The sequence below is a fragment of the Mycosarcoma maydis genome, chromosome 1, assembly GCF_000328475.2.
Source record: "Mycosarcoma maydis chromosome 1, whole genome shotgun sequence".
In the NCBI taxonomy this organism is placed as follows: domain Eukaryota; kingdom Fungi; phylum Basidiomycota; class Ustilaginomycetes; order Ustilaginales; genus Mycosarcoma; species Mycosarcoma maydis.
The window spans coordinates 180,786-205,123 of NC_026478.1; the positions used below are offsets into that span (position 1 = coordinate 180,786).

Sequence of the window (24,338 nt, forward strand, 5' to 3'; positions counted from 1 at the left end):
TGGGTTTTGGCGAATCTCACGCACTGCACTCTGGATTCGCATGTGATTTCAACAGCATCATGCATTGCTAGCGCAAGTACCGTTATACAACTTGACAGGGTATCACGGATCTGATTGATCTAAGCCTTTGCAGCGGCAGCTCCCAAGTCGCCTACTCCACCCACACCAACGTCGTCCTCTTTTGAAATGGTGATTTCTAGGCCCCAGAGTACGAGTGTGAGACCTACGGTTAGAAAGCGCCAGTAAATCTGGTTGGCTTGATCGAGTAGCAGCAGGTGGCTGTAGACAGCGATCAGGATTAGGCGCGAGTAGGAGACCAGGATCGAGATGATACTCGTGAACGTCTCAGCTTGTGCAGGTGGATGGAATGGTGACGAGCAAGTGGACGTTGTGGCGATCGAGGGTGGACTCGACGGAGGTCTCGGTCTTTTGTGTCGTCGTGATTCCGAGGGTTGCCGTGAGAGATTAGGTCTTTTACGAGCCGTGGTCGACGTTGAGCTCTCAGCTGTTATCCAAGGTACGGAATCAGCAGTGGCGTCACCGTCGGCTTTTGAGGCATGTTTTTGGTCACTGGCATGTCCATGTCCTGCTTTCTTCCTGCTCGAATTCTCGCGCCTTTGTTGTCCACGCTTTCCTCTCGACCCTCCACGCAAGCTTTTCCTCGGCGGTGGACTCTTCAAGGTATCCGCCAAACTCATCGGCTCCTTTAATTCATCCGCCAACGACGTTTCCTCTATGTACGCTATCCCACTATCATCCTCGGAATACTTGTCGCCACTGCTACCGCCAGTGCTGCTACTGTCCTCTTCCAGGTCGCCATCCAACGGGGTCTTTCTTCTCCTGCGTCTCCTCAATCGTCGCCTTTGCAAAATCCAGCGTCCTTCATCTTCGTCCCACACTTCTTCTTCCAATTCCTCGACTTCGGTGCCTACGAAAGACGACGCTGAGGATTCACTGCTGGTGGTGGTAGTACCATCGGATTCATCACCGTAGCTGTTGGCGCGTGCACGACCCCAACGAGCTGTGCTGTGCATGCCATCCTCGGTGTGCGGAGGCGCAACACTCCCCTTCAACATGGGCAAGATCCGACTGGCAGCATACAAGACCATTAAGCGGTAGATCAAGCTGACGATGACTGACTTTGGTAACGCCGCGCCTGCAGCATGGAGAAAGTCTACCGAATGACCTAGCCAATGCGCAATCACTTGGAGCAGGCCACTTGCCGCACGAAGGATCTTGCTGGTCAAGGGTGCTTGTAATGAGCGTGGTAGCTTGTCGACAAACGCCTGTCCGTGAGTATTCACTTTGAAGCTCCGGATGAGCGAGATGGGGTCTGGGGTGAAGGAAAGACTTGGGCCGAGTTGATAAATGTTGAAGACGACGTAGGCAAACATGAGTGAGGTTTCGATGACGTTGCCCTTACGGATGGCAAAGGCGATCGCGGTGAGCCAAAGAGTAGATGTGACCGAAGTGGCGATAGCGGCTGCGGTGCCGGGGCGCTCCTTGGTGGCACCGTCAAAGGAGACGTAGAGCGCAAAGGCGGCGGTGACATAGATGGTCGCGGATACTAGCAGGAAGAAGATCTGCCAGACTTCACTCGCGCCAAATCCGATGGATGCGAGCGATCGCATGATAAAGGTGTTGGACATCCATGCGGCGCCTCTTGCTGAAGGGGTTGCAGTCGAGGACGTGTGCTGGTATCGAGGCGAAGGATTGGCCAGTGAAGACGCGATGATCCATCGTGATGTGGAAGCCAGTGACTGGATGACGAGAAGAGACGCAACACCTTCGAGCAGGCTGAACAGGGGGCTTGAAATGCGGAGCAGCGTGTGCCAGCAGCCCGGTACGCGTCGAGCCAGCCAAAAGAAAAATGCGACTGAAGCAGAGACGATTCGATCGAGTGAATTGAATCCGGTGAGCGACTGCAAGAGTTGCGAATCAAGCGAATCGAGCGATGCTGTGGCGTGACTGCGCGAGAACAAACTGCTGATGGCTTCGCTCGGCGTCTTGTCCTGGCTGTCGGGTCGACGTGGTGGGAAGATGGTTGCCGAAGGCGGAGAGTAGACATTGAAGCATACCAAAAGGCAGGCAGGAATGACGATGAACTGGAAGACGGCGAGCGTCTGACCGATCCAGGCAAGCCTCGTTGCTCGCGTCAATAGACGTACGGTGGATAGGAAGAGATAGTACGAGGCTAGAGATGCAGAGAGTGCCAGAAACGCATCCTGACCAGCAATGTCGAGAGCGAGCGGAAGGTAGAAGAGGACCTGAATGAAGGTGGCAACCCTGCCAAAGTTGATGGCCAGTGCGCGTACGAACGACATGTCGTCCAGAAGCACGAGGACAGGGAGATGCCAGACTATACGTGGGCCCCCAGGTAAGATCAGGTCGAAAGGACAGAGACGAGCGTGGCTTGCAGATCTTAGGACCGAGCGAACGACATGGTGCTATCCAGCGGGTGTTGAGACGCGCTTGTGGACGTGATGGGACGATGGAAGGAGGGAAAGCAAAGTCGAAAGAGTCAGAGCGAGAATAGAAGCACAGCACAACGTAGCACAGCGCAGCGCATCAGCACACCACCTCCAAGTTAGGATGTCACGTCAGCGCGAGGATATTTATATCAGTCACGAGTGATTCGTGATTCACGATTTCAACATTTTGAGCCACCAGGCGTGACGGATGTTCCTTATGCATATGAGCAGTCAGGCCAGTTCACTTTTCTCTCTTGTCTCGTATTGGGGTCCTTCTTTTATTTTATTATTTTTTGTGATTGATTCCGTCAGGCTGTCCGTTGTGGGTCCCAAAGGCGGCGTTCCAGTAGCAGGTCACGTGGAATTAGTCACGAGTAACACCCAAGCACCGAAGGTGACAGACATTCCGTGGTCACGATTCACGATTCGTGATTATTTTACGATTTGCGATACACGATTCGTGATTCGTGATTCAGACTCACGACTCGTGACTGGGGGCGTGGGTTTCGATTGAATCTGGATGATACAGATCTAACAATGAAGCGGCTTGCCCTTTCCGCTTGGCTCGTAAGTCGTGAGTTAGCTCGTGATCGTGAATCTACGAATCATGAAATTTGTTACTTGACGCTTTGGATTTTTGTTGTTTCGGGGTCTCTCATCACAAATATGCTTGCTGCACGAGGGTTGCATTCCCTACCGACGGTTATTTGCAAAGCAACCAAGTAGTCCGACCAAAACTACAACCTTCCACCTTGACTCGACTCACCTACGATTGCTGGTAGGATTCTCCTCCGCATTCACAATGTCGACCACAGGAGGTGCAGCAGAAACCGGTGCGAACGGCTCGGTAGCTTCGGCGCAGGCGGCCGTGTTTGTCCAATCGCAACCGCTGCCTGCCGACACACCTCAGGTGGTGGGACCGGATTTCGAGCATCAAGATCCAAATGATCTGCTCAGATTGCTCGAAAGCATGTCCAAAGTGGGATTTCAGGCAAGCAGCGTCTCGAAAGCCATCGAGATTGTCCAAGAGATGCGACAATGGCGTCTCTCGAACGATGCTGCCTACCTCGCTTCTGAGGACGCGGACAAGCCGAGCCTGAGCGATGCACAAAACACACAATGTCGCATCTTTCTCGGCTTTACGTCCAATCTGGTTTCGTCGGGACTGAGAGAGGTGATCAAGTTTCTCGTCAAGAACAAGATGGTGTCGGCACTGGTCACAACAGCAGGAGGCATCGAAGAGGATCTGATCAAGTGTCTCGGCCCTACATACCTCGGCGACTTTGCGCTCGATGGCGCCACACTACGTAAGCAGGGCCTTAACCGTATCGGCAACTTGCTGGTTCCCAACGACAACTACTGCAAGTTTGAAGACTGGGTCATGCCGATTCTAGATGCCATGCGAGCAGAGCAAGGCGACAATGTCTCCCATGCATGGTCACCCAGCCGCGTCATCGAACGACTGGGCAAGGAAATCAACGACGAGAGCAGCATCCTCTACTGGGCGGCCAAGAACCAAATTCCCGTCTTCTGCCCTGCTCTCACCGACGGCAGCCTGGGTGATATGATCTACTTTCACTCGTACAAGAACCCGGGCCTTACCATTGATCTCGTCAAGGACATTCGCAGGTTGAACGACCTTTCCGTCAAAGCACCCAAGGCAGGCATGATCATCTTGGGAGGAGGCGTATGTAAGCATCAGATCGCCAATGCCATGCTCTTCCGAAACGGAGCCGACTTTAGTGTTTACATCAATACCGGCCAGGAGTTTGACGGCTCCGACTCGGGCGCTAGGCCCGACGAGGCGGTGAGCTGGGGCAAGATCAAGTCGGCGGCCAACGGTGGTAAGAGTGTCAAGGTGTACTGCGACGCCACCATCATCTTTCCCATGATTGTTGCAGCGACGTTTGCTAAGGCCTACTGGGCCGAGCGCGAGTTGGCCAACTAGCACTCTGTGACTATCCAAACGTGACAGCTTTCTTCGTCTCTTCCACTCTTGACTCACATAGCATTTTTGTACTTTTATCCGCATTCTAGACATGTATCAGTCAACAAAGCTGTATCGGCGATGAAATATGTACGATGTGAGGTCGGATCGGCGATTTTCAACCTTGGAGTCGGCAAAGATTTCTGTGATGGATTCAATCACGAATTCGTTAGGGAAAATTCTTTGCTGCAAGTCACGGTCGGAGCGCGTCGTTTACCTTGTCGATCCTGTGGAATGGCGAATTGTGGGACACGTGCAGTAAACACACACACACACACACACACACACACACTCTCTCTCTCTCTCTCTCTCTCTCTCTCGCCTTCGTGCTTTGCTGACAGCCACACCTGGCGTCACACGCCGGGGCCAACGTGACGTGCAAACAAAACCAATTTTGAACATGAATTGACAGACTTGCCGAGCTGAAATGCAAGCACCTGCACTCCGGGGTTGGCTGGCCAGTGCCGTTATCCTCCAGTCTAGTAACTTGCACAGCCCTGACGCTGGAAAAGCTTTTCTGTCAAACTCTTCTGCAGCCGAGCATTCTGACTGTCTTGTCGCCTTGTGGCTCGGACCTTGACTGCCAGCAGCACCTGCAGAGACCCTGTACTGTACTGTACCCACTGCTATATTGTAATTCACATCGCATTCCGCAAAGCACGCGAGTCTGAGTTAGTGAGTCGTGAGTGTTGTTTTCGCAAATCAGCTTTCCTCTCCTCGCAACGGGTGCGTCTGGAGCAAGCTTTACAAAGTCGAGACTTGGTCCATCTCCTCCCACCATCTTCCCACTCGCTTTGGTTCACAGTCCTTACTTAACTGACGCTGACAACCCAACATGGTCAAGGTAGTTACTTTCCACGCTGCGGCGGCGCTCGCGCTTGCCGGCACCGCCATTGCCGGCCGCACCTCGAGGCTGCACCACCGTCAAAGCTCTGCTTCGATCATGCAGTCCGACTACCAGAACGGTGCCCCCGCTCCTGGCGCTCGTCCAGGTGACGCTGCCGGCCAGACCGTCGTCATCGACAACGACGGAGGTCACGATGACAACTCGCAGCGTGCCGGTTGCCCGACCATCTTCATCGGCTCGGCTGCCGTCGGAGGATCTTTCTCAACAGGTTGGACCGACATGCCCCAAGTGCTCGGCTTCGACACGATGCGTGACCTGTCGGTCGGCAACAACGTCGTTCAACCCTACATTATCGAACGCGGCAAGAATGCGGCTCAGATCAAGCGCGTCATCATCACCCAACCTGGTTTGCCCCGCGACTACTGGAAGTATGCCAACCTGGTGCGCAACTCGCTGCTCTGTGCCTCGGTCAACTCGACCATGGGCATCAACAGAGATGAGATCCTGATCGCTGCACCCACCTGGTTTAGCACCAACGATGCTTCTGCCGGTTCGGCTCAGTCGAACGATCTAGTGTTTACCGGAGGAAGCTGGGCCACCGGTATCAACTCGGCCGGTCCCAACGGCGAAGCCATCTCTTCTTTCGAAGCGCTCGACGATCTCATCGACAAGTTCTTTGACAAGTCGACCTACCCGAACCTGCAGCACATCGTCGTTGCGGGCCATTCGCTCGGAGGTTCCTTCACCCAGCACTATGCCATGCTTCGAAAAGCTAACTCGGCCCAGGATTCCAAGATCAGCTACTTTGTTGGTAACCCTGGCGCGTACGTCTGGCCCACCTCGGACCGACCTGTCCAAAATCCCGGTGGCAACTGTGCCTCTACTGCCGATGAGTGGGGATACGGTCTGCAAAACCTCCCTCCGTACGGTAACGGGCAAGGCAGCGCTAGCAGCATCGCCTCGCGCTACTACGGTAGAAACGTCATGTACGCTCTCGGCACCGACGACAACGAGGGAGGTGACAGCCACTGCGAAGCCCAGTACCAGGGCACATCGCATCTCAGCCGAGGCCAAAACTTCCAGCGCGAATTGGAATCCGCCAACGGCGGTACCGTCCCCTCGAGCCAGCAGTTCAACTACGTCTCTGGAGTGGCTCACGAAGACTATCTCATCTTTAGCGATCCCAACAGCCAGCACTTTTTGTTTGTTCAGGGTACCGACTTTGGCGCAGCTAACCCCACTGGCTCCAGTTCGTCATCGTCGGCCGCGGGGGCTTCGGCGACGCGTAGCAGAGCATCCTCTTCGCCTTCTGGGTCGGCAACTAGGTCTGGCACGGCCGCTTCGGCTTCCGGTTCGGGCTCGCAGTCGGGTTCATCCACGAGCGGTGGTGCTTCCAACTTGATCTCGCCTGCAACGGCAGTCTCGGCGCTGCTCGCCTCGTCGGCGGCGCTTCTGGCTCTGGCTCTTTGAGCGACATTGCACGTGGTATCAGCCAAAATCTCTTTGATACTACAACTGGACCTTTTCTGTCTCCCATCGTCTCTGCTACATCGTAAATGCTTCAAGGGTGCGTGCCTCTGATCGTTGCAGTTTGCTTGCGAGTCGTGCTATGACAGATGTGAATGTGTGCAACAGTCGTGAATATGTTGGGGTGTTACGCGCTTTGATATGATTTAAAGCCAAGAACAGGAAGAATTCGTGATTCACAATTGTAAAGCCACGCACGGTAACGTGTAAGCGCTGAGCGTGTTGACATACACGATACACAACCCGATTCGTGATTGGATTTTGACAGATTTCATAAGTTAACTTTGACAATCGTGGATCGCGGATAGGCGTCACGCGCATGGATGAGTGAGAATAACACTTTGTTGGCAATTGGTGATTCGTGATTATCGTGTATGCTCTGCACCTCACCTCCATCCGGTCATCGACGGTGTCTCTTCGCATGGCTGTCTCTGTTGTCGTCTCGATGGATGCTGCGCCTTGACCATGAGTGATCCCGGCACTTCTGCACCGTCGATCGGCAACGATCCGATCTACGACGACAGGCTCTGGTCGTTTTCGGCGTTTTTCCCACCGCCGTACCGCGTGCTTTTGCTCGCGTCGCTCGGCCTGTTGCTCTTCGCCATGAACGTCTTGGTGCTTGAATCCAAAGGAATCGATCTGTTTGCGCTCTTCAGAGCGGATGCCGCCGAAAAGAGACGTCCAATACCTTCAAGCTCGAACGGATTCCATCGTAGCACCACAGGCGCAAGCACTCAGTATGGGTCGTATCACAACGTCGCTTCCTCAAGCACCGCTTTGTCGTCCAGCGAGAACCGAGACGCGGCTATCTTGCCGATGCCAAATAGGTCGTCGGAAGCATCGGCATCAGCAGCAGTACTGACAGCAAGGCCGCTGTTGGCGTTTGGCGCGTTGCAGCTCTTCTGGTCGTTGCTTGGCTGGGCATCGTATCGGTTTTACGTCGACAGTCTTATCGGCGATCCAAAGGGTCGACACGCACAAGCGTTGCAAGCGATCACAGTGACGGGCGCGTTTGCAGCGCTTCTGTGGCCGGGCAACCTTTTCTTCAAACCGATGCGCAAAGCCTTTGGTCGATCAATATGCATCATCTTCTCGCCTTCTTTGACGCAACCGATCACGTTTAGCGATGTGATACTCGCTGATATCCTCACTTCGTTTGCCAAAGTGCTCGGAGACGTCTGGCTGACAGCGTGCTTCCTGGTGCCGCGCAAAGAGCACCATACCTGGTGGAATGGCAAAGGATCCATCGCAGTACCTGTGCTCATCTCGCTACCTTACGCGATTCGATTCCGACAGTGTCTCTCGGAGTACGTAGTGTCTCGTACGATCGACAATGCAAGCAAGAACAAGCGTGCGCTGTGGAATGCAGCCAAGTATGCATCCGCTCTTCCTGTGATTTGGCTGAGCGCATGGTACGAAGCCGACAAAAACCCACGAGGTCACCAAGGAGAATGGGTGACACGCTACATGCTCTGGTTCTTGGCGGTATGTGTGAATTCGATCTTCAGCTTTTGGTGGGACGTTACCAACGATTGGGGATTATCTCTGTTGCAACCTTCTAACATGCGCTCGATGGCTCAAGTAGTCCAGCATGCAGCGCACATTCATCGAAGACGAACGAGCTATATGCCGCTACCTCTGGGTGAGCAGGCCGAGACTCTGCCCATGTCGAATTTCCGCGCCGACGAGAAGCCCGATTTGACGTCGAATCTGCATGCATCCTCGCTTGCCGTTCCACCGATCAACACCTCCAGTGGACCCGCGTCAAGTCATGGTCGAACACTCTCGGCGATGGAACGTCTGCTCCGGCCGTCTCCATCCCTGCTCTTTCCAGGCTGGATGTATCAGTGTGCGATCCTGCTCGATCTGCTGCTCAGGTTCTTTTGGTCTTTGAAGCTGTCTTCGCACTTGCACCATCTGGTAGAGTGGCAGGGTGGCATGTTCAGTATGGAGTTGCTCGAAATTCTGCGTAGGTGGATCTGGGTGTTTTTCAGGGTGGAATGGGAGGTTGTTCGACGCAGGGAGAGCGCAAGGTCCAGAGCGCACGTGGCGATGGATTGATACACATGCTCGTTGCTTCTACACCGGACACAGAACTCATGACAAAGACCCAAGGCGTATGTGGTAAAGAGCATGCATGTGCTTGTGGCAAGAAACGGCTTGAGTTGATGATTGGTGTAAGTTTACAAGGCACGAATCGTGGCTTACTCTTGCTTGTCGAGAAAGCCAAGACCCTGAGCGCGAAGTTTGCGTTCCAACTGTTCCAACCACTTTTGGAGGAGTGGTACCGTCTGTGGAGCTGAATCGGGGGCGAATGAGCTAAGGTAAGCGAAAGCGTTGTGTGCGATCTTGGGGGCGATACTTAGTGCTGTAGCCTCGAGGGCGGAGCAAGTTGATGTTGGTTGTGTGAGAGCGAATGTGGTAGCTCGAGTGGGGTGAAGCGTAGCCAGTTGTTCGTCGACGAGCGCGTCGGGCTCGATGCTGATCCCCAATGTCGCTGTAGCGTCTGTAGTGGCAAGCGAGGCGGGACGTGTCACTTTGAATATCGCGCTCGGTTTCGTGTTGCGCACCGCCCCGAGCAGCTTCCACGCGCCCGCGGTTGAAGTAGGATTCGTCTCACTTGTCGGCGCGGCACAAGGCCACAGCAGGTGCACAGTAGCAGAGTATCCGGCGGGAAAAGCTTGGACCCCAGTCATGAACACCACCACGTGCGAGATTGTCGAGACGTTATCGAGTGCGAACACGCAATGCGTTTCGTCCACCTGCTGCGCGTTTGTCAACGGTAGACGACCTGGAAGCACTACCGAAAACATGGCGAGCAGCTAGCGAGCAGCTAGTGAGCAGCTCTTGCACAGCGTCAAAAACGCACCTGAATGTTGTTTGCCAAGGTGCAATGTGCAACGTGCAAAGTAGGGCAACGCTCGAGCCAAACTTCGACTTGGCTCGCTCCCTCGTCCGCTTTCGGTATTTGTTCGTCGTGGTTAACGCGAGAGAGACCACCCGAAACCAACCTGTGACTGAAGGCTTGGAGAAAGATCCGTGTACGAACACGAAAGCTTTCCTGAGCTCCACATGAGAATCCAGAATCGGGCGAAAGAGTCGAGTTAGGTTCGGATCAACGTCCGACTTCCGACTTGCGGAATTCTTTCCCGAAATTTCGTCTTTGGATGACGCTCGAGACTAAGGAAATTTTCAGCGCAGCAACGACCCACATCATATCTAGACTCGTGAACTCTTTCTCAATAGCACCACATCTCCGATAAGACAGACTGGCTTTCAGCAGCTTTCAGCAGCTTCCACTACATCTACTTGCACTACAACGTAACTTACGCTGCTACACTCTATCTACGATGGCGAATCCACGACAGCGTCGCAAGGCGCGTTCCGGTAGCACGCTGAAACCGTCGCTGAACGCGAAAAAGCAGATGAAGAAAAAGCTTGCACGAGCCCCCACCATCCACGGGGCTGACGTTCTGAAAGACAACTACGATCCCAAGCTCACACTGCGTCAGAACTACGCTCGATTGGGACTGGTGCCTTCGTTAGACGTTCGGCCTAATACGGGCGGAACTGAACGCGCACCATCGAGTATCTCTGCATCGTCGAGCAAGGAGGGTCAAGCAGCGGTACGGAAGGGGATGGCGAGGGTGATTCGAGATGATGCTGGTAATATTGTGGATATCATCGAGGCTGACGAGCACGATCAAGATGAAACCGCCTGGGGTAAACCGTTACCAAGCAGCATCGCCGATCGATCCGATGTACCGACTTTCATGCCCGTCTCGCAACCTGCATCGAATCCCGATGCGCTGCAGCAGCTAGAACAAATCGCGAGCCAAGCAGCGCCAGTAGAACGTCACACCAGCCAGAAGGAATCGCAATGGCTCGTGGAATTGGTGAAAAAGCACGACGACGATACCCAAGCCATGGCCAAAGATCGCCACTTGAACCTATGGCAGAAAACCGAGGGCGAGATCAAGAGGGCCATCAGAAAAGCCGGTGGTTTCCAGGCATTGCGTACTTCCGCCTAAGACAGGGTTTTCGGCATCTACTTTTCTGTACTTTTACACCATCGTATCACTTGCAAGCACACTATTTCTGTCACACACATACACACACACGGACCACTGTCAGCGTGATTCCAGCGATAAACTGTATCATTCCACGAACTGCTACTTCTGCTCGATGGCCTAGGACAGCTCAAACGCTACGCTCCCAATCGCCGCTCTTACCACCACGTTTGCTGATCACCATGATCTCACCGATCCTCATTGTCTTGCCCGCAACCGCCTTTACCATATCCCACACGGTCAAGCAGGCCAGCGTGCAACCCGTGAGTGCTTCCATCTCGACCCCAGTCTGACCCTCGGTCCTTGCCGTACACTCAACCGTGATCCAGCTGATCTCGTCTGCCTGCTCGGTGGAAGCGTTGATATCGAGCTTTACCTCGACGTGCGTAAGCGGCAATGGGTGGCACAATGGGATCAACTCGGCGGTACGCTTTGCTGCCATGATGCCTGCTAGTTGTGCAGTGTGTAGCACAGGGCCTTTTCCAGAGATGCCTTGTTGCGTCTCGGTGGCGCGCAGCAAAATGGCGGCAGAGTGAGGCATGTAGACTCGACCTACAGCCGTAGCCGAACGCGACGTGGAGAGCTTGGCAGATACGTCCACCATCGAGGCCGATCCGGTGGCCGGGTCGATGTGCGACAATCGGTGAGAGTTTTGTTCGTCCGCAGCGGGTCGAGTGGGCACAGGTGCGTCGTTGAACAGCTGAGTTACTGCGGCTGCACCTGCTCGAGCGAACTCGGCTTCTTCTAGAGATCCGGTCTGATATGTTTGCAGTTCGAGCTGTTGGCGCAGCAAATCGTCGTTGGCAGCGAATGCTTCTTTCGAATTGATCTTCAGTTGCTGCGAGCTGGAATGCTCGTGATACTGCTGCCGCGGGACTTGATCTTGCTGGTTGTAGTGCTGTGCGCTTAGCTGCATGACATCCTGCTGATGTTGCAGCGGCAAAGGCACTGCAAATTGCGCCGACGAGTCGGGATTGTCCACAAACGCATCCAGTGATGACCAAGGCGAGTCATCGTCCTCGCTACTGTTTTGCATGTATTCGGACCACTTGGCACTTGTTCTTGGAGCTGCTTGCAAACCAAAGGCATCATCGCTTCCACCGTAATTTGCTGGCAATCCGACGCGCGATGGCACCGAAGGTGGTGCATCTGAAAATCTTACACCTGACACTGCACCCATGTCTGCAATGTGTGATCGTCGAGACATGGTTTTGACAGCCGCAGCACCTGCTTGAGCAAAGATGGCCTCTTCCATCTCAGAGATTGGATGCTTGGCTGCGCTTGACTTGGCCTGTGACGGTTCCGGAAGTTCTGCAGTGGCATCGACAGACGGATGCTTGTGGTAGACTTGCTTGTATAGAGATTTATCTGCGAGGTTCTCGAAGGCCTTGTCAAGATCGCCCCAAGGGTTGTCGTCGTCCTCATTATTTCGATCGTACTGATGCTCTCGTTGCCTGCCTGCTGAGGAGTGGAACGCCCTTTTGATGGCCAAAACTCTGCTGTGAAAGCCTGTCGCTTCAGGCAGGCTGCTGCGTCTCATGAACACGCCAGGTCTCGTACTGCTCGGCTTGTTTGATCCTGAATTTTCGAAGGGTAGAAAGAGGAGCGAGGAGGTGAGCAAGGCCTGCGCTTCAAGCTGTACTGAATGCAGATCGCGGCGTGAAAGAGTCCGACTCTGCTTACGTGGACCCACGTTTAGCCGCCAATGGTGATCATGGGCCTGTTGAGCGACTTGGCCAACTCGGTGGGATCACGCATCCCAGCATGTTTAGCATGCTTGCGACCCACGGCAGCTCCAATCAGTTGCAACAGCTGATCGTCCGTCGCGGGTGCGCCATTTGAGCCTGTGCTGAGAGAAGCGATGGGGCCAAAGCCGGTTCGCATCGCATCACGAAGGCTAACTTCGGCGTTGCCAAAGAGGCAGACCTGCGGAAAAGCAAGAATAGTGGTGACAGATAGAGACGATCAGAGATCAGCGTTGTGCCTGAAATATCAACGTGGGACCGATCGAAGAGGATCAACACTTACCTTGAGATTGCCGTCCGCAGTAACGCGGAGTCTGTTGCACGTACCACAAAAATTATCCGTCATACTAATGGGCAGAAGCGTCATGGTCAAAACATTGGTTGAATAGTCAGCGGGTCGAACGAAGAAGAAGAAGAAACGATGCCGCAAGAATCGGAACGAGAGACATACCTGGTGATGAAGCCGACGGTGCCTTGATGACCGGGCACATGCCAGTGTTTGGAGGTATCGTTGGGATCGTCGCGGCTTGTGACACGCTCGAAATCAGGGAACTCTGTTTGGATTGTCCTGACGAGATCACGGTAGGGCACGAGCTTTTGGACCTGCCACTTGTTTCCGTCAAAGGGCATGTACTGCAAGGGAACCGCCATCAAAGAGTCGATGTAAGTACGGGCTACAAACGGTGAATGCAAAAGGGCGGCAAAGAACATACCTCGATGAAGCGGATGGTGATAGGCTTGTCTTTGGTATAGCGCACAAAGTCAGCGACATCCTTTGTGTCGTTGAGACCTTTGATGACGACCACATTGATTTTGACGCTGGAGACACCTAGTGCGAGGGCCCTCTCGATGCAATCCATGACAGCTTGGTGGCCTCTTCTTCTCGTCATGAACTCGAATTTGAACGGGTCGAGAGTGTCCAACGAGACATTGAGATGAGTGAGACCGTTGTTAACGAGTGTATCGAGCTTGCGCCTGCCAAGTGCGATGCCGTTGGTGGTGATGCCGATCTGCTCAAGCCCGTGCTGCTTGAGTGTATTGAGTGAGGTGACGATCTGGGGCAGATCTGAGCGAATGGTGGGCTCTCCACCTGTCAATCGAATCTTGTTGACACCTTGCGAGACGAAGAGCGTCGCAAGGCGTTGGACCTCGGACGTGGAAAGAAGATTTGCATGTGGCGTGAGAGGTACGCCATCTTCGGGCATGCAGTAGAGGCATCGTAAGTTGCACTTTTCCGTCAACGAGATGCGAAGGTAGGTGTGCTGTCGAGAATGACGGTCGCGGAGAAAGTGAGAGGGGGATGGTGGTTCGAGCTGCGCGTCGATGTCCGAGATTCTTTGACGAGCTCGTTGGTGCGACGCCAGATTGGAGGTTAAAGCGGCGCTCTCTGCCATGTACGGCTGAAGTGTGCCCGGCGATACCTCTGTTGGCGCTGTCAATGGTTTGGCGGACAAAGTTGAGCGCGACAAGAGCCGCAGCTGTCTGGGTAATCGTATGCTTGATGGAGTTGTTCTGCTAGCAGAGCGGGCTGCTCTTGTGATCAGCCGGCTTGGCCCAGCTATCGGCATCATCTTGGAGGCTGTGTTTGTAGCAGCTGCAAGGGTGCCTAGCAAGTCACAGAGTGGTTGTAGGAAGAGATGCGGATACGAGATCACGGATAGAGCATGCTTCAAGATTAGATTTTGCCACGCTTCTGATTTGTGATCTGTGATTCGTGATTTACGATTTGAATCGAATCGATTTTTGCTTAGAATCATAATCCAAGTCGGTTCAAACAACCTAACATTTCACAAATTTGTTCGGGGTCGTGCGATGTGCGGTTATTCACGATTCACGATTCACGATTCACGATTCACGATTTTCAGCGTTTCCTGTTTTGGTTTTTACTTGGGCCCTGTTTCGGCCAAGTCCGAGTGGTGAGTGGGGTGGAGTGTGAGTGTGAGGGTGGAAGTGGCACAGCTGAAACAATCATCAATTTGTTGCGAGCATGCACGGATCTTATCTATCAAACCAACTGCAAGTTTGATGCGTACACAAGCACAGCTTCTGATTGGTCTCGCACTCGCCTGTTTAGCCGCAATCTCGGGCGAACTGCACAACGGCTTCCTCATGATTGGCCGCTTCTGGAAAGGTAATCGTGATTCTTGCACTCGTGACTAGTCAACAGCTCTATCTATACTCACAAGCAACAAGTCACAGTTACAACGGCACTCGTGACTCACCTCTTAAACTTGATGATGCTTTCAACGCCACCCCGCGTGTTGTCTCGTCCCTGCAAGAATCGCGAATCGTGAATCGTGAAATCGGTTGATAAGTTGATTTACCAGCAAAGGCATGCAAGCGAGTTTACATGCATTCACGATTCGTAATTCGACATTTGGTCCACATGCTTTCCCCACGCAGACAATCACGATTCGTGAATAGCAGGTTTGAGCAGGTTTGACGAGTTGACTGATAAGTGGCGTCGGCTTGTGCGGCTAACCATACCGGCCGTCGGGGCGAGTTTGAAACTGTACGACTCTGTGACTCACAAACACGTATCTTGGTCGACAGCTGACTCTGTCCGCGCTGACAAAGTGCAGCTACACCCGATTCAGGTCGTGTTCCTCGGTTCCTAATCTAGTAGGAGAGGAGTGAACCTGCCACAAACTTGCCACCTTTCTTATCTTGTTCGCTCCTATATCATCGCGCCCCATCGAGCTGCCAGTTGACATATCCCGCCCCTACTTGATCTGCCGACGCGGTTGCAAGCTTACGTGCAACCCAACAACGTCAGTACGTTTGGCACTTTAATTGCCGACTTCAAGCCTTCAGAGATCCACCCTTTCCCTCCTGGTCATCTGACCACCAACCCATCCCTCATCTCGTTGCCCGCATGACTTCGACAGACGACGACAAAGTCTACGGCACCATGTCTTCCAAGCAAGCCACCGTTACTACCCAACCCTTCGCTCACCCTGAGCCGCAACATATTAGCACTTCGCATGAGCTCAGCAACGACGGCGCTACTCCTACCACCTCATGGACGCGCAGCCCAGGCCTCCACGCTCGCCACGTAGCTCGCAAGCTTACGACACGCCATGCATGGCTTGGCGACTATCAGTTTGGCGCTCTCTGCCTGCCGCGCCTCTTGCCTTGGAAGCCCGACTCGAAGCTCAACGGTGGTGCGGCTGAATCTCCTTTCTACGGCGTCCATGACGAGCTTCCGATCGCAGTAGCAGCGATCTGCGGCCTTCAACATGCGCTTGCCATGCTCGGAGGCCTCATCACCCCTCCAATGATTATCGCGTCCTCGCTCAGCTTGTCTGCCGAAACGTCGGCCTACCTCATCTCTGCCAGTCTCATCACCTCAGGATTGATTTCTGCCGTTCAGCAATCTGCTATTCCTCTTCCTTTCATGGGTGGACGACAGCTCGGTACTGGCTTGCTTAGCGTAGTCGGCACGAGCTTTACCACGCTCTCCGTCACAAGTAGTGTCTTCACCAACCTATACGCTGAGGGCGTATGTCCTCTTAACCCAGATGGCAGTCGAGCCGCTTGTCCGGATGCGTACGGCTACCTGCTTGGAACCGCAGCAGTGTGTGCTTTGCTCGAGATTGCACTTTCCTTCCTCCCCGTCAAGGTGCTCAAACGAATGTGGCCTCCGCTGATCACGGGAACCCTTGTCTTCTTCGTCGGCATTAAATTGATTGGTGAATCCGCCATCCCCTCGTTTGGTGGTGGCTCCTCATGCCACGGAACCACCAAACTCTGCTCCGGCACTGATCACCGAGCTTACCTCTGGGGTGATGCGCACTACCTCGGTCTCGGTCTCCTCGCTTTCTTGACGGTCGTGGTCACAGAAATTTTTGGCAGTCCTGCGATGCGTAACGCTTCAATAGCCATCGGACTTTTGTTCCCGCTCGTGGTAGCAGGCCCACTAGGATACATGTCTTCGGCACCCATCGAATCGGCACGTCCCATCACGTTTCTCTGGGTGGAAACGTTTCAACTTCGAGTCTATGGTCCCGCCGTTTTACCGCTCCTGGCGGTCTACATCTCGCTCATGATGGAATGCATTGGTGATGTCACGGCAACGTCAGAAGTGAGTCGCGTCGAGGTGGATGGAGTTGCCTACGATCGACGTATCAGCGGTGGTGTACTGGTCGACGGTCTTGCTGGCATCTTCAGTGCGCTGTTCACCGTGCCACCTCTCTCGGTTTTTGCGCAGAACAACGGTGTCATCGCTATCACCAAATGCGCCAATATTCAAGCTGGTCGATGGTGCAGTTTCTGGCTCATCCTGTTTGGCATCATCGGTAAACTAGCTGGTTGCGTACGAGCCATCCCACAACCCGTCCTCGGCGGCGTGCTGCTGATTCTCTTTGGCTCGATCGCTGTATCAGGCATCAAGATTTTGCAATGTGTCACCTTTACGCGAAGGAACCGTTTCATCCTGGCGCTCAGCTTTGGATTTGGCTTCGGTACCTTGTTGGTACACGACCTATTTAGCAATCTCTTCACTTACAAGGGTGGTAACAAGGCGCTCTCGGGTTTCTTGGACAGCATCATCATTGTCATTTCGACGCCATTCTTGATCAGTGCCGTCGTGGGCATGATTGCCAACGGGATCCTGCCGATGGACGAGGAGGACAGGCAGCTGCAGCGTGCACGAGAATCGCCGCAGCTGGCACCCAATTCCGCCTCTGACGAGAAGCTTCCTGCCTGAAAGAACGCGCTGTACATGAATTTATTCTTTCTCTCCAGCTCTTTGAATCGTGGCTTTGTCTACGAAAGTGTATGAGCGCGAATGAGCCGCATTCGTGATTCGATGCCGGCGAGAAACGTCGAATATGTGCGGAAGTGTTTGCGATCGACATGATCTGCGATACACAGTCCGCCGGCCGCCGATGTCGGAGTCGTCGACATGGTATCCGTAGAGCTACAAGTGAATTTCCACACTTTCTCATCGGAGCTGTACAGTAGGGCAAACGCATGAGCACACCCGGTAAGGTTTGGTCTCGACAGGTGCAAGGCTGGCGAGATTCGTCATTCACGATTCGTCGTTATCGCCGACAAGGACAGTCACACGCTGCGCGCCGTGGGTCGTGGGTCGTGGATGAGTTTGGGCATTGTTAGATTTCTGGCCCAGCCGGTCCGTCGGTTTATGAAAACCGAGCACGCCTGATTTCACGCCGAGAACGCATCAGCTTGTGCCAGCTAAGAATCCACACCTGACAGACGACACAGTTGCTCGCATCTCAACTGTGTTCTGCACACACGCTGGAACGTTGTCATCTGAGACCAAGGCTTCCTCCGCTGACTGTTGTAGGTAACGGCACTTTGACGTGGTGCAAACATGGCAGCTCCGCTCTCGGCATCGCAAACGACGCCTTCGCACAGTGCTGTGCATGGGACGATGAAAGAGCTGCGTGGATTCCTGGCGGACGGACGAGTGCCTTTGAGCGCTCGCGTCGCTGCGCGAGCGTTTGCCCTGGGCTATACGGCCAATGTTGTTCTCGATGGGATTCTTCCGTTGGCGCTACGCAAGAAGTCGGCACGCCAAGCACTCGGCGCTCTGGTCTCGATCAAGTCGCTGCAATCCGGATCGGTGCTTGCGCTCTTCTCGGCACTGTATCGAGCGCTGCTCTCGCGACTCACGACGCTGCGGCTCTCGCTGCTGTCCAGAGCGCGCAAGGTTGACGAGCTCGACTTGAGCATCACGCGCGATCGCATCCGAGCATCGCTTCTGCGCGTGCTCAACTCGGCAGGCTTGGTGCCGTTTACAGCATGTCTGGTGGCATCCTCGGTACTCTCGCTCTTCCCGATCACGAGTGTACGTCGATCTCTTGCGCTTTGGTTCTCAACGAAAGCTGTGGAGTCCGTGTATGTGCACCTTCGCGCTGTAAATTCGCGGCTGGTCAGTTGGGTGCCAGACTTTATCGGCGGTGGATTCTTTTACGCACTTGCGAATGGTCAGCTATTATGGACATTCCTGTTCGAGCCTTCGTGCTTCCCAGACTCTTACGGCAGAGTGATCCTGGCTCGAAGCACGAGCTATATTCCACCACGACCAGCGACGTTGCCGACGTCCATCGCTTGGCCTGCATCCAGGGATATCGCAGATACGATCGCGGCACTTTCCACGCCGTCAGCTACGGCTGCTGCGTATCCGGCATTCAAGGCGCCGGTGCTATCGGCATTGACACCGCCCAAGTATCCTACATCAAAGTATACGCTCATCAACCCGGTGCTGGATTATGCACCCGCGCATCCAGCGCACTCGAGGTTGCTGTGTGCCGTCCTACATCCAACGCAGCCGAGTTGTCTCAAGAACTTGTTGAGTTTCTTTGCCACTGAATGGCAGGCTTCTGCAAAGTTGGTCGCCCTCTTCACGGCTATCAGCCAGCTGCTCTCGTACAAAAAGCTTCTCAACGACCCAGAAACGGCATTGTTCAAGTTTGCACTAGCTGTGGTCCAGGGGGCAACGGTGATTTCCGGTTCAATCGGCACAGCATGGGGTCTAACATGTTTCTTCCAACAGTACCTGCCGCGTACCTTGTTCCCCAGAGCGAGGTATTTCCTCAACGGCTTTCTTAGCAGCGTTTTCATCCTCGCTGTGCCCCAAGCCAGGAGGGCTCAGCTGGGCAGCTACACCACCAGGCAGAGTTTGAATGCACTCTGGGGTGTAGCTGAGAAACGAGGTTGGTGCAAAAGCGTCACGCACGCCGATACATTCCTCTTGAGTCTAGGCCTCGCTACCTTGGTCGCCATGTATGAAACCATCCCCACCAGTGTAGACAAGATCATCGCCAGGACTATGTCGTCGTTGGTCGGTTCTCCCGCTGCCCTCGATCCCGAAAAGCAGATGCACCTGAAATGGTCCCCTCCCACCTCCCAAGCGCAGCACAAGCCCAAGTCCCTTTGATACACCTCAACATCCCTTCACAGCCCTCGAACCCAAATTCCGAATCCGCTACGACCTCATCAGCTCCGACAAGCAGTCAACCATGTCCTGCATCCCCCTTCGACGCCACGCAAAAACATGCATTCGCATCACCTCGCCTTGGTGCCGGTACACACGGTCATATTCGGTAGTGCCAAATCACTCTGACAAATCAACACACAGTCTCTCGCTGTCCATGATCATCTCGATGGCCCTTTTGGCACTCACACGCAATTCGTCACCGTAGATGGCCAATCTATACTAACTATTACTACGCTGCTTGCACCCCTCTACAAATCCCTTTCGAGCTCGCTCAGCATGTTATACAACTCGCCATCTCGAATACTAGCATAGATGACCGAGACGTAACCGCCCGTCGTGTTCCATTGCTCAAATTCGCCCTTGAATTCGTTGAGGTTCTCCTTACCATGCATGGGCACACCCAGCGTCTTCCTGACAAACTCGTAGGCGCGCTTGGTCTTGCCCAACAGGTGGCTGGCATGGCAAGCGTATGGGTTGTCAAGAAATTCGATCGTTACCTGCCTGTAAATCTTTTCCGTGTCAGCTACACCGGTGGCGCGCCACTTGACAATGTTCCTCAGCGGATCCGCACCACCACCGCTAGGCAGCTCGGAAAAGTACCTCACAAGCACAGACGACGCGTCTTGGTACGTCTCGACCAGTCGATCGCGAAGGTCCTTGGACGAGGTTTCGTCGAGACGCTTGCTCATGCTCTTGAGCACCTGTGCTGCAATCTCTTGCTGCTTGGTCTCATCCATCCACTCGCCAAAGTGACTGTGCAGCGATGCCAAGATGAGCGTGGGCAGCTGCTCAGCAACCTTATACTGCAAAGCGCGAATATCGAGTGCTTGGCACAAGAGGTAGAGCGACCAAGCCTGAATCATCGAGAGGCACTCGATCGCCTGCAGCGTCTGGCGGCCGCTGATGAGCGCCAGCGAGTTGATGGCCTGGTTGGCCATCTCTGCACTTTGTACATGCGTTGAAACGGGGTTGCCGAGGAACATGAGTTCCGAAGTGACACTGGCAAGCGCAATATCGATTCCCTTGGCGTGGAAGTTGAGCGACAGATCAGGCGTGGAAGCCAAGTTGGCGGGCAATCCTCGGTTCATTGCCGGGTTGACGAGCTCTGTCATCTGCTGGAACGTCATTTTGCCCATAGCACACAAGGCGAGGCGGATCTTCTCGACGGCATTCGTCATGGCCATGGCCTGGAAGTTGCCTCCGTGGTGGATGCGACCGTCGCCGTCGTACGGGTCGATCATGGGGTTATCTGTGGTGCTGTTAATCTCAATGTCGACGGATCGCTTTGCGTTTTCGATGTCCTCGAGACCCGGGCCGACCCACTGGGAGGCGGTTCGCAGCGTGTAACGGTCCTGACGCAGCGTTCCGTTGTCTTCGGAGAAGAGGACGTGCTTTTCGTTTTCGAGATGCTCTGCTAGCCTAGAGCCGGAAAGAAGCGCGCGGATAAACTTGGCGCTCTTGATCTGACCAGGATGCGGGCGGGCGATTTCGTGAATGAAAGGAGCAAAGCTGGCATCGGTACCCTTGAGGGCTTCGACGGCCATAGCGGTGGTGAGCTGCGTCAGAGAGGCTAGATTTTCGGCCTCGTAGGTAGCGAGACCCGCAACAGAGGCTGAAAAAGCGGTGCCGTTGAGCAGACCAAGCGCCTCCTTGGGCTCATACTGGACGGGGGTGATCTTGTGCATGCGACAAGCCTCATCCGCAGTCACCTTGACACGCTGACCACGGCCGTCGGTGACAAAGCAGTAGATGCCACGCTGACCGGCAAGCGCACCGGCTACGTAGCTAAGTGGGCTAAGATCACCACTGGCCGAGATACTCGACCTGACTGGTACGACTGGAGTGACGTTGTTCTGGAGGAAAAGCTTCTGCATCTTGTCGAGCACCTCCCAACGCACACCCGAATGACCGCGCATCAGAGAGCTGAGCCTAACCACGATGGCACCCCTTACCCATGCCTCCGGCATGATCAGTGAAGACTCTGTGTCCGTCAAAGGGAGTGCAAAGGGTGCCGAGCTGGGTTCGCCCGTGGGGAATGTGGATGGCACGGGGAGCACGCCACACTGCTGCATCTGGAGCAAGGCCAGCTGAAGCGCACGTGTGTTGGCGGTCCTCGAGTCGGCGGACCCACCGAACCCCGTGTTGATGCCGTAGATTGACTCGCCACGGTCGAGCTTGGCGATTAAGGACTGGACCGAGTCATCAATACGCTTTCGCGTCTCAGCGGAGGGGTCGAGGACGGGAACGTGACCGTATCGAGCGGAAGCGACGAGACCCTGGATCTTGAGATTGTAGCCGTCGATAACGACCTGCTCGGTTCGGAAGGACGATGCTTTGCGAAGTTTGGTATCCGAAGGCTGGACGAGCAAGCCTGGACGCGTGGATGCCTCGACGGGAGGGAGCACGTCTGCGGTTGGAGCCATGATGCCAGATGCGGTGGGAAGAGGAACGGTAGTGACGCGAGAGGACAGCTGTTATGGTCGTGTAGAGACGATCGAAGAGGCACGGCACGCAGATATGGGCGGATAGGAGGTGAGAAAGTCGGCAAGGATTGCTGTCTTATACTATGGTCACCTTCAGGCTCCAAGTCTCTGGCTATCTGGCAATCAGGAGGCGGCACCGCGACACGGAACGGGCGAGCCGATCGTCAGAGCAACAATCGTGAATCATGAGGCAGCGATTCTGACTTCATTCCGCGCAATGCGTTGTCCATCTCCTGACACGGAACGGTCCCACTCAGCCGCGTCCACTCCCTCTGCAAACCACACCAAAAAAACAGAGTTGTCGCGGAATAGCCGATGATAGCCAGACAGGGAATGTGCGCGTTGTTTAATCACGAATGTGAACGCTCAGAGTGATGAACAGATTAACCTGCATGCTACTGTAGTTGCGCGCATTTGTGGGGAGCAGCCGACGGTTTTGACCCTGATTTTCAGGATTGGGATGCACAATTTCGGTCGTCTCGCGTTTATCGGCCGTTGTCACGCGTCACAAGGGCCATCCTAAGCTGTCTGTCTGGCATGGCATTCGTGATTGCTTGTTCCGCGTCTGTTGGAGCTCCCTTTTAGAACGCACGCCCGCTTCAGCAAAGAAAGCTCAGCATTCGTCCTCTTAGGCTGGACGTCGTACTGTCATACACGAATCGAATCTCGATCAATTCACACGCCCGAAGTGGGTACTTCTCGCCACCGCGTTGGATGAACCGAAACTAGGATCGCCATCTTTAGCCTCTTCACAGCCGTTTTGGCAATTAAGCTTGTCGAGTCTCGTCATTTGGTTCAGCGCACCCACTCAAGACTTGTTCTTCCATATGCATCCTGCGATTGAATCAATCCCGATTGTTGATTAAATTTGGCACGTCTCTGACTTGTTCTGTGAAGCCAAGAACTCCTGGAACTCGCGGATGTTGTGTTCGAATCCACCTTGATCCACCTTGAACCCGATCGCTAAAGCAAACTCGTTATCAAACTTGGCTGGAAAAGTGCCCACCAGCCTCTCGCAAACTTGGTCCTTCTCAAATTGAATCAAAGCCACCGCTTCGTCACCGGCCACCTTGCGCAACGCCTCCACCTGCTCTTTGACGCTGACTGTGAACCCAGGCAGGTTGACAGCTCGGGAGTACTTGGGAAACTTGTTGGCGGGGATGTCTTTGGCGATCACCAGGTTTTCCAGCACTGTGCTGGGAGATGAGATCCACAGCTTTGTCGATTCGAGCACTGGATCGTTGGCGCTCTTGCCGATCGGGCAGGTGGCATTGAGGCCTTGAAGAGGTTCTCGGATGATGCCCGAAACAAACGCCGTAGTAGCCGCTGCAGGTGCACCGGGTCGAACCGTGATGGTGGGCAGCCTGACCGCACGCCCGTCGATGAACCCTTTGCGCGAGTACTCTGTGACCAGATACTCGCACATCACTTTCGCTGTTCCGTAATTCGATTCGGGCCTAGGGTAGGTATCTGGCGTTACCACCTCTGGTAGCTTGCCGCCAAACACGCCCACAGACGAAGCAAAAATGAACTTAACCCCCGCGACCAACTGTCTAGCCTTGTCGAGGAGTGATCGAGTGGATTCGAAATTCACTCGAAATCCGAGGTCCCAGTTGTCCTCAGAGCCTTTCGACATGATTCCGTGCAAAGAGTAGATGACAGACGGCAGGCCCAGCTCGGTTCGGAAGATCGAATCCACCCCAGCTTCACAGGTGAGGTCCGCGGCGAGACGGACGTTTTTGACGCCGGCACTCTTGGGTGCAGACGGCTGGTGTACATCGACCAGGATAAACTGGAATGTGTGTTGAGGTTGAAGGCGAGTCAAGGTGTCTGCGAGCAGCGAACCGAGGAACCCCCCTGCACCTGTGATGAGCACCGTCGTTGACATTGTTTGTAAACGCTGCAGTCGATTCCAGAAAGCGGGTTACCAGATCGGATAGAGCATGAGGTTGATCGAGAAAGCTATTTGAGGGTACAATGTTGGTCTGACGGACTTCTGATCGCCTCGAGAGCGGGAAGAAGAGGTCCCAGTTAACAGGCTGGTCTGTGTGTTGTGTGTTTTCCTACTCTCGGTTTCGTTTCTTGGCTCGTCTACAGTCACGTCGACGTGGGGGAATGCGGACGAGTCAAGCACGAAGCACTTGTCAACCCCGCATCAGTCGAAACGTGAATCGTGAATGCAAACACCGTGCCCTGGGCCATTTCCACGCGATCGAATTCATCCAAGCTTCGCAGCGTCGC

At 54.4% G+C, this 24,338-nt stretch overlaps 11 protein-coding genes across 11 annotated transcripts; 6 read left to right on the forward strand and 5 right to left on the reverse strand.

Annotated features, from left to right (window-relative positions):
- Positions 1-119: 119 nt before the first annotated feature.
- On the reverse strand, positions 120-2,324 carry UMAG_10017 (uncharacterized protein; the record flags this gene model as incomplete). Its single annotated transcript, XM_011388305.1, has 1 exon — positions 120-2,324. The coding sequence occupies one exon, from the start codon at positions 2,322-2,324 to the stop codon at positions 120-122; it is 2,205 nt and encodes a 734-aa protein (XP_011386607.1).
- A 949-nt stretch (positions 2,325-3,273) lies between these two features.
- Positions 3,274-4,419, forward strand: UMAG_00071 (putative deoxyhypusine synthase; the record flags this gene model as incomplete). The annotated part of the gene is made up of 1 exon (XM_011387738.1): positions 3,274-4,419. The coding sequence occupies one exon, from the start codon at positions 3,274-3,276 to the stop codon at positions 4,417-4,419; it is 1,146 nt and encodes a 381-aa protein (XP_011386040.1).
- An 874-nt stretch (positions 4,420-5,293) lies between these two features.
- UMAG_00072 (uncharacterized protein) lies at positions 5,294-6,775 on the forward strand (the record flags this gene model as incomplete). Its single annotated transcript, XM_011387739.1, has 1 exon — positions 5,294-6,775. One exon carries the CDS (start codon positions 5,294-5,296, stop codon positions 6,773-6,775), a length of 1,482 nt encoding a protein of 493 aa, XP_011386041.1.
- A 522-nt stretch (positions 6,776-7,297) lies between these two features.
- UMAG_10018 (uncharacterized protein) lies at positions 7,298-8,893 on the forward strand (the record flags this gene model as incomplete). Its single annotated transcript, XM_011388306.1, has 1 exon — positions 7,298-8,893. The coding sequence occupies one exon, from the start codon at positions 7,298-7,300 to the stop codon at positions 8,891-8,893; it is 1,596 nt and encodes a 531-aa protein (XP_011386608.1).
- A 143-nt stretch (positions 8,894-9,036) lies between these two features.
- UMAG_12085 (uncharacterized protein) lies at positions 9,037-9,645 on the reverse strand (the record flags this gene model as incomplete). Its single annotated transcript, XM_011388525.1, has 1 exon — positions 9,037-9,645. The coding sequence occupies one exon, from the start codon at positions 9,643-9,645 to the stop codon at positions 9,037-9,039; it is 609 nt and encodes a 202-aa protein (XP_011386827.1).
- Positions 9,646-10,182: 537 nt separating this feature from the next.
- On the forward strand, positions 10,183-10,863 carry UMAG_00074 (uncharacterized protein; the record flags this gene model as incomplete). The annotated part of the gene is made up of 1 exon (XM_011387740.1): positions 10,183-10,863. The coding sequence occupies one exon, from the start codon at positions 10,183-10,185 to the stop codon at positions 10,861-10,863; it is 681 nt and encodes a 226-aa protein (XP_011386042.1).
- A 169-nt stretch (positions 10,864-11,032) lies between these two features.
- On the reverse strand, positions 11,033-14,215 carry UMAG_10019 (uncharacterized protein; the record flags this gene model as incomplete). The annotated part of the gene is made up of 5 exons (XM_011388307.1): positions 11,033-12,575; positions 12,635-12,828; positions 12,931-12,994; positions 13,099-13,280; positions 13,361-14,215. 5 exons carry the CDS (start codon positions 14,213-14,215, stop codon positions 11,033-11,035), a joined length of 2,838 nt encoding a protein of 945 aa, XP_011386609.1.
- A 1,343-nt stretch (positions 14,216-15,558) lies between these two features.
- On the forward strand, positions 15,559-17,355 carry UMAG_00076 (putative purine permease; the record flags this gene model as incomplete). The annotated part of the gene is made up of 1 exon (XM_011387741.1): positions 15,559-17,355. One exon carries the CDS (start codon positions 15,559-15,561, stop codon positions 17,353-17,355), a length of 1,797 nt encoding a protein of 598 aa, XP_011386043.1.
- Positions 17,356-17,985: 630 nt separating this feature from the next.
- UMAG_00077 (uncharacterized protein) lies at positions 17,986-19,554 on the forward strand (the record flags this gene model as incomplete). Its single annotated transcript, XM_011387742.1, has 1 exon — positions 17,986-19,554. The coding sequence occupies one exon, from the start codon at positions 17,986-17,988 to the stop codon at positions 19,552-19,554; it is 1,569 nt and encodes a 522-aa protein (XP_011386044.1).
- A 308-nt stretch (positions 19,555-19,862) lies between these two features.
- UMAG_00078 (Phenylalanine ammonia-lyase) lies at positions 19,863-22,037 on the reverse strand (the record flags this gene model as incomplete). The annotated part of the gene is made up of 1 exon (XM_011387743.1): positions 19,863-22,037. The coding sequence occupies one exon, from the start codon at positions 22,035-22,037 to the stop codon at positions 19,863-19,865; it is 2,175 nt and encodes a 724-aa protein (XP_011386045.1).
- A 922-nt stretch (positions 22,038-22,959) lies between these two features.
- Positions 22,960-23,985, reverse strand: UMAG_00079 (uncharacterized protein; the record flags this gene model as incomplete). Its single annotated transcript, XM_011387744.1, has 1 exon — positions 22,960-23,985. One exon carries the CDS (start codon positions 23,983-23,985, stop codon positions 22,960-22,962), a length of 1,026 nt encoding a protein of 341 aa, XP_011386046.1.
- Between the last annotated feature and the right edge of the window lie 353 nt (positions 23,986-24,338).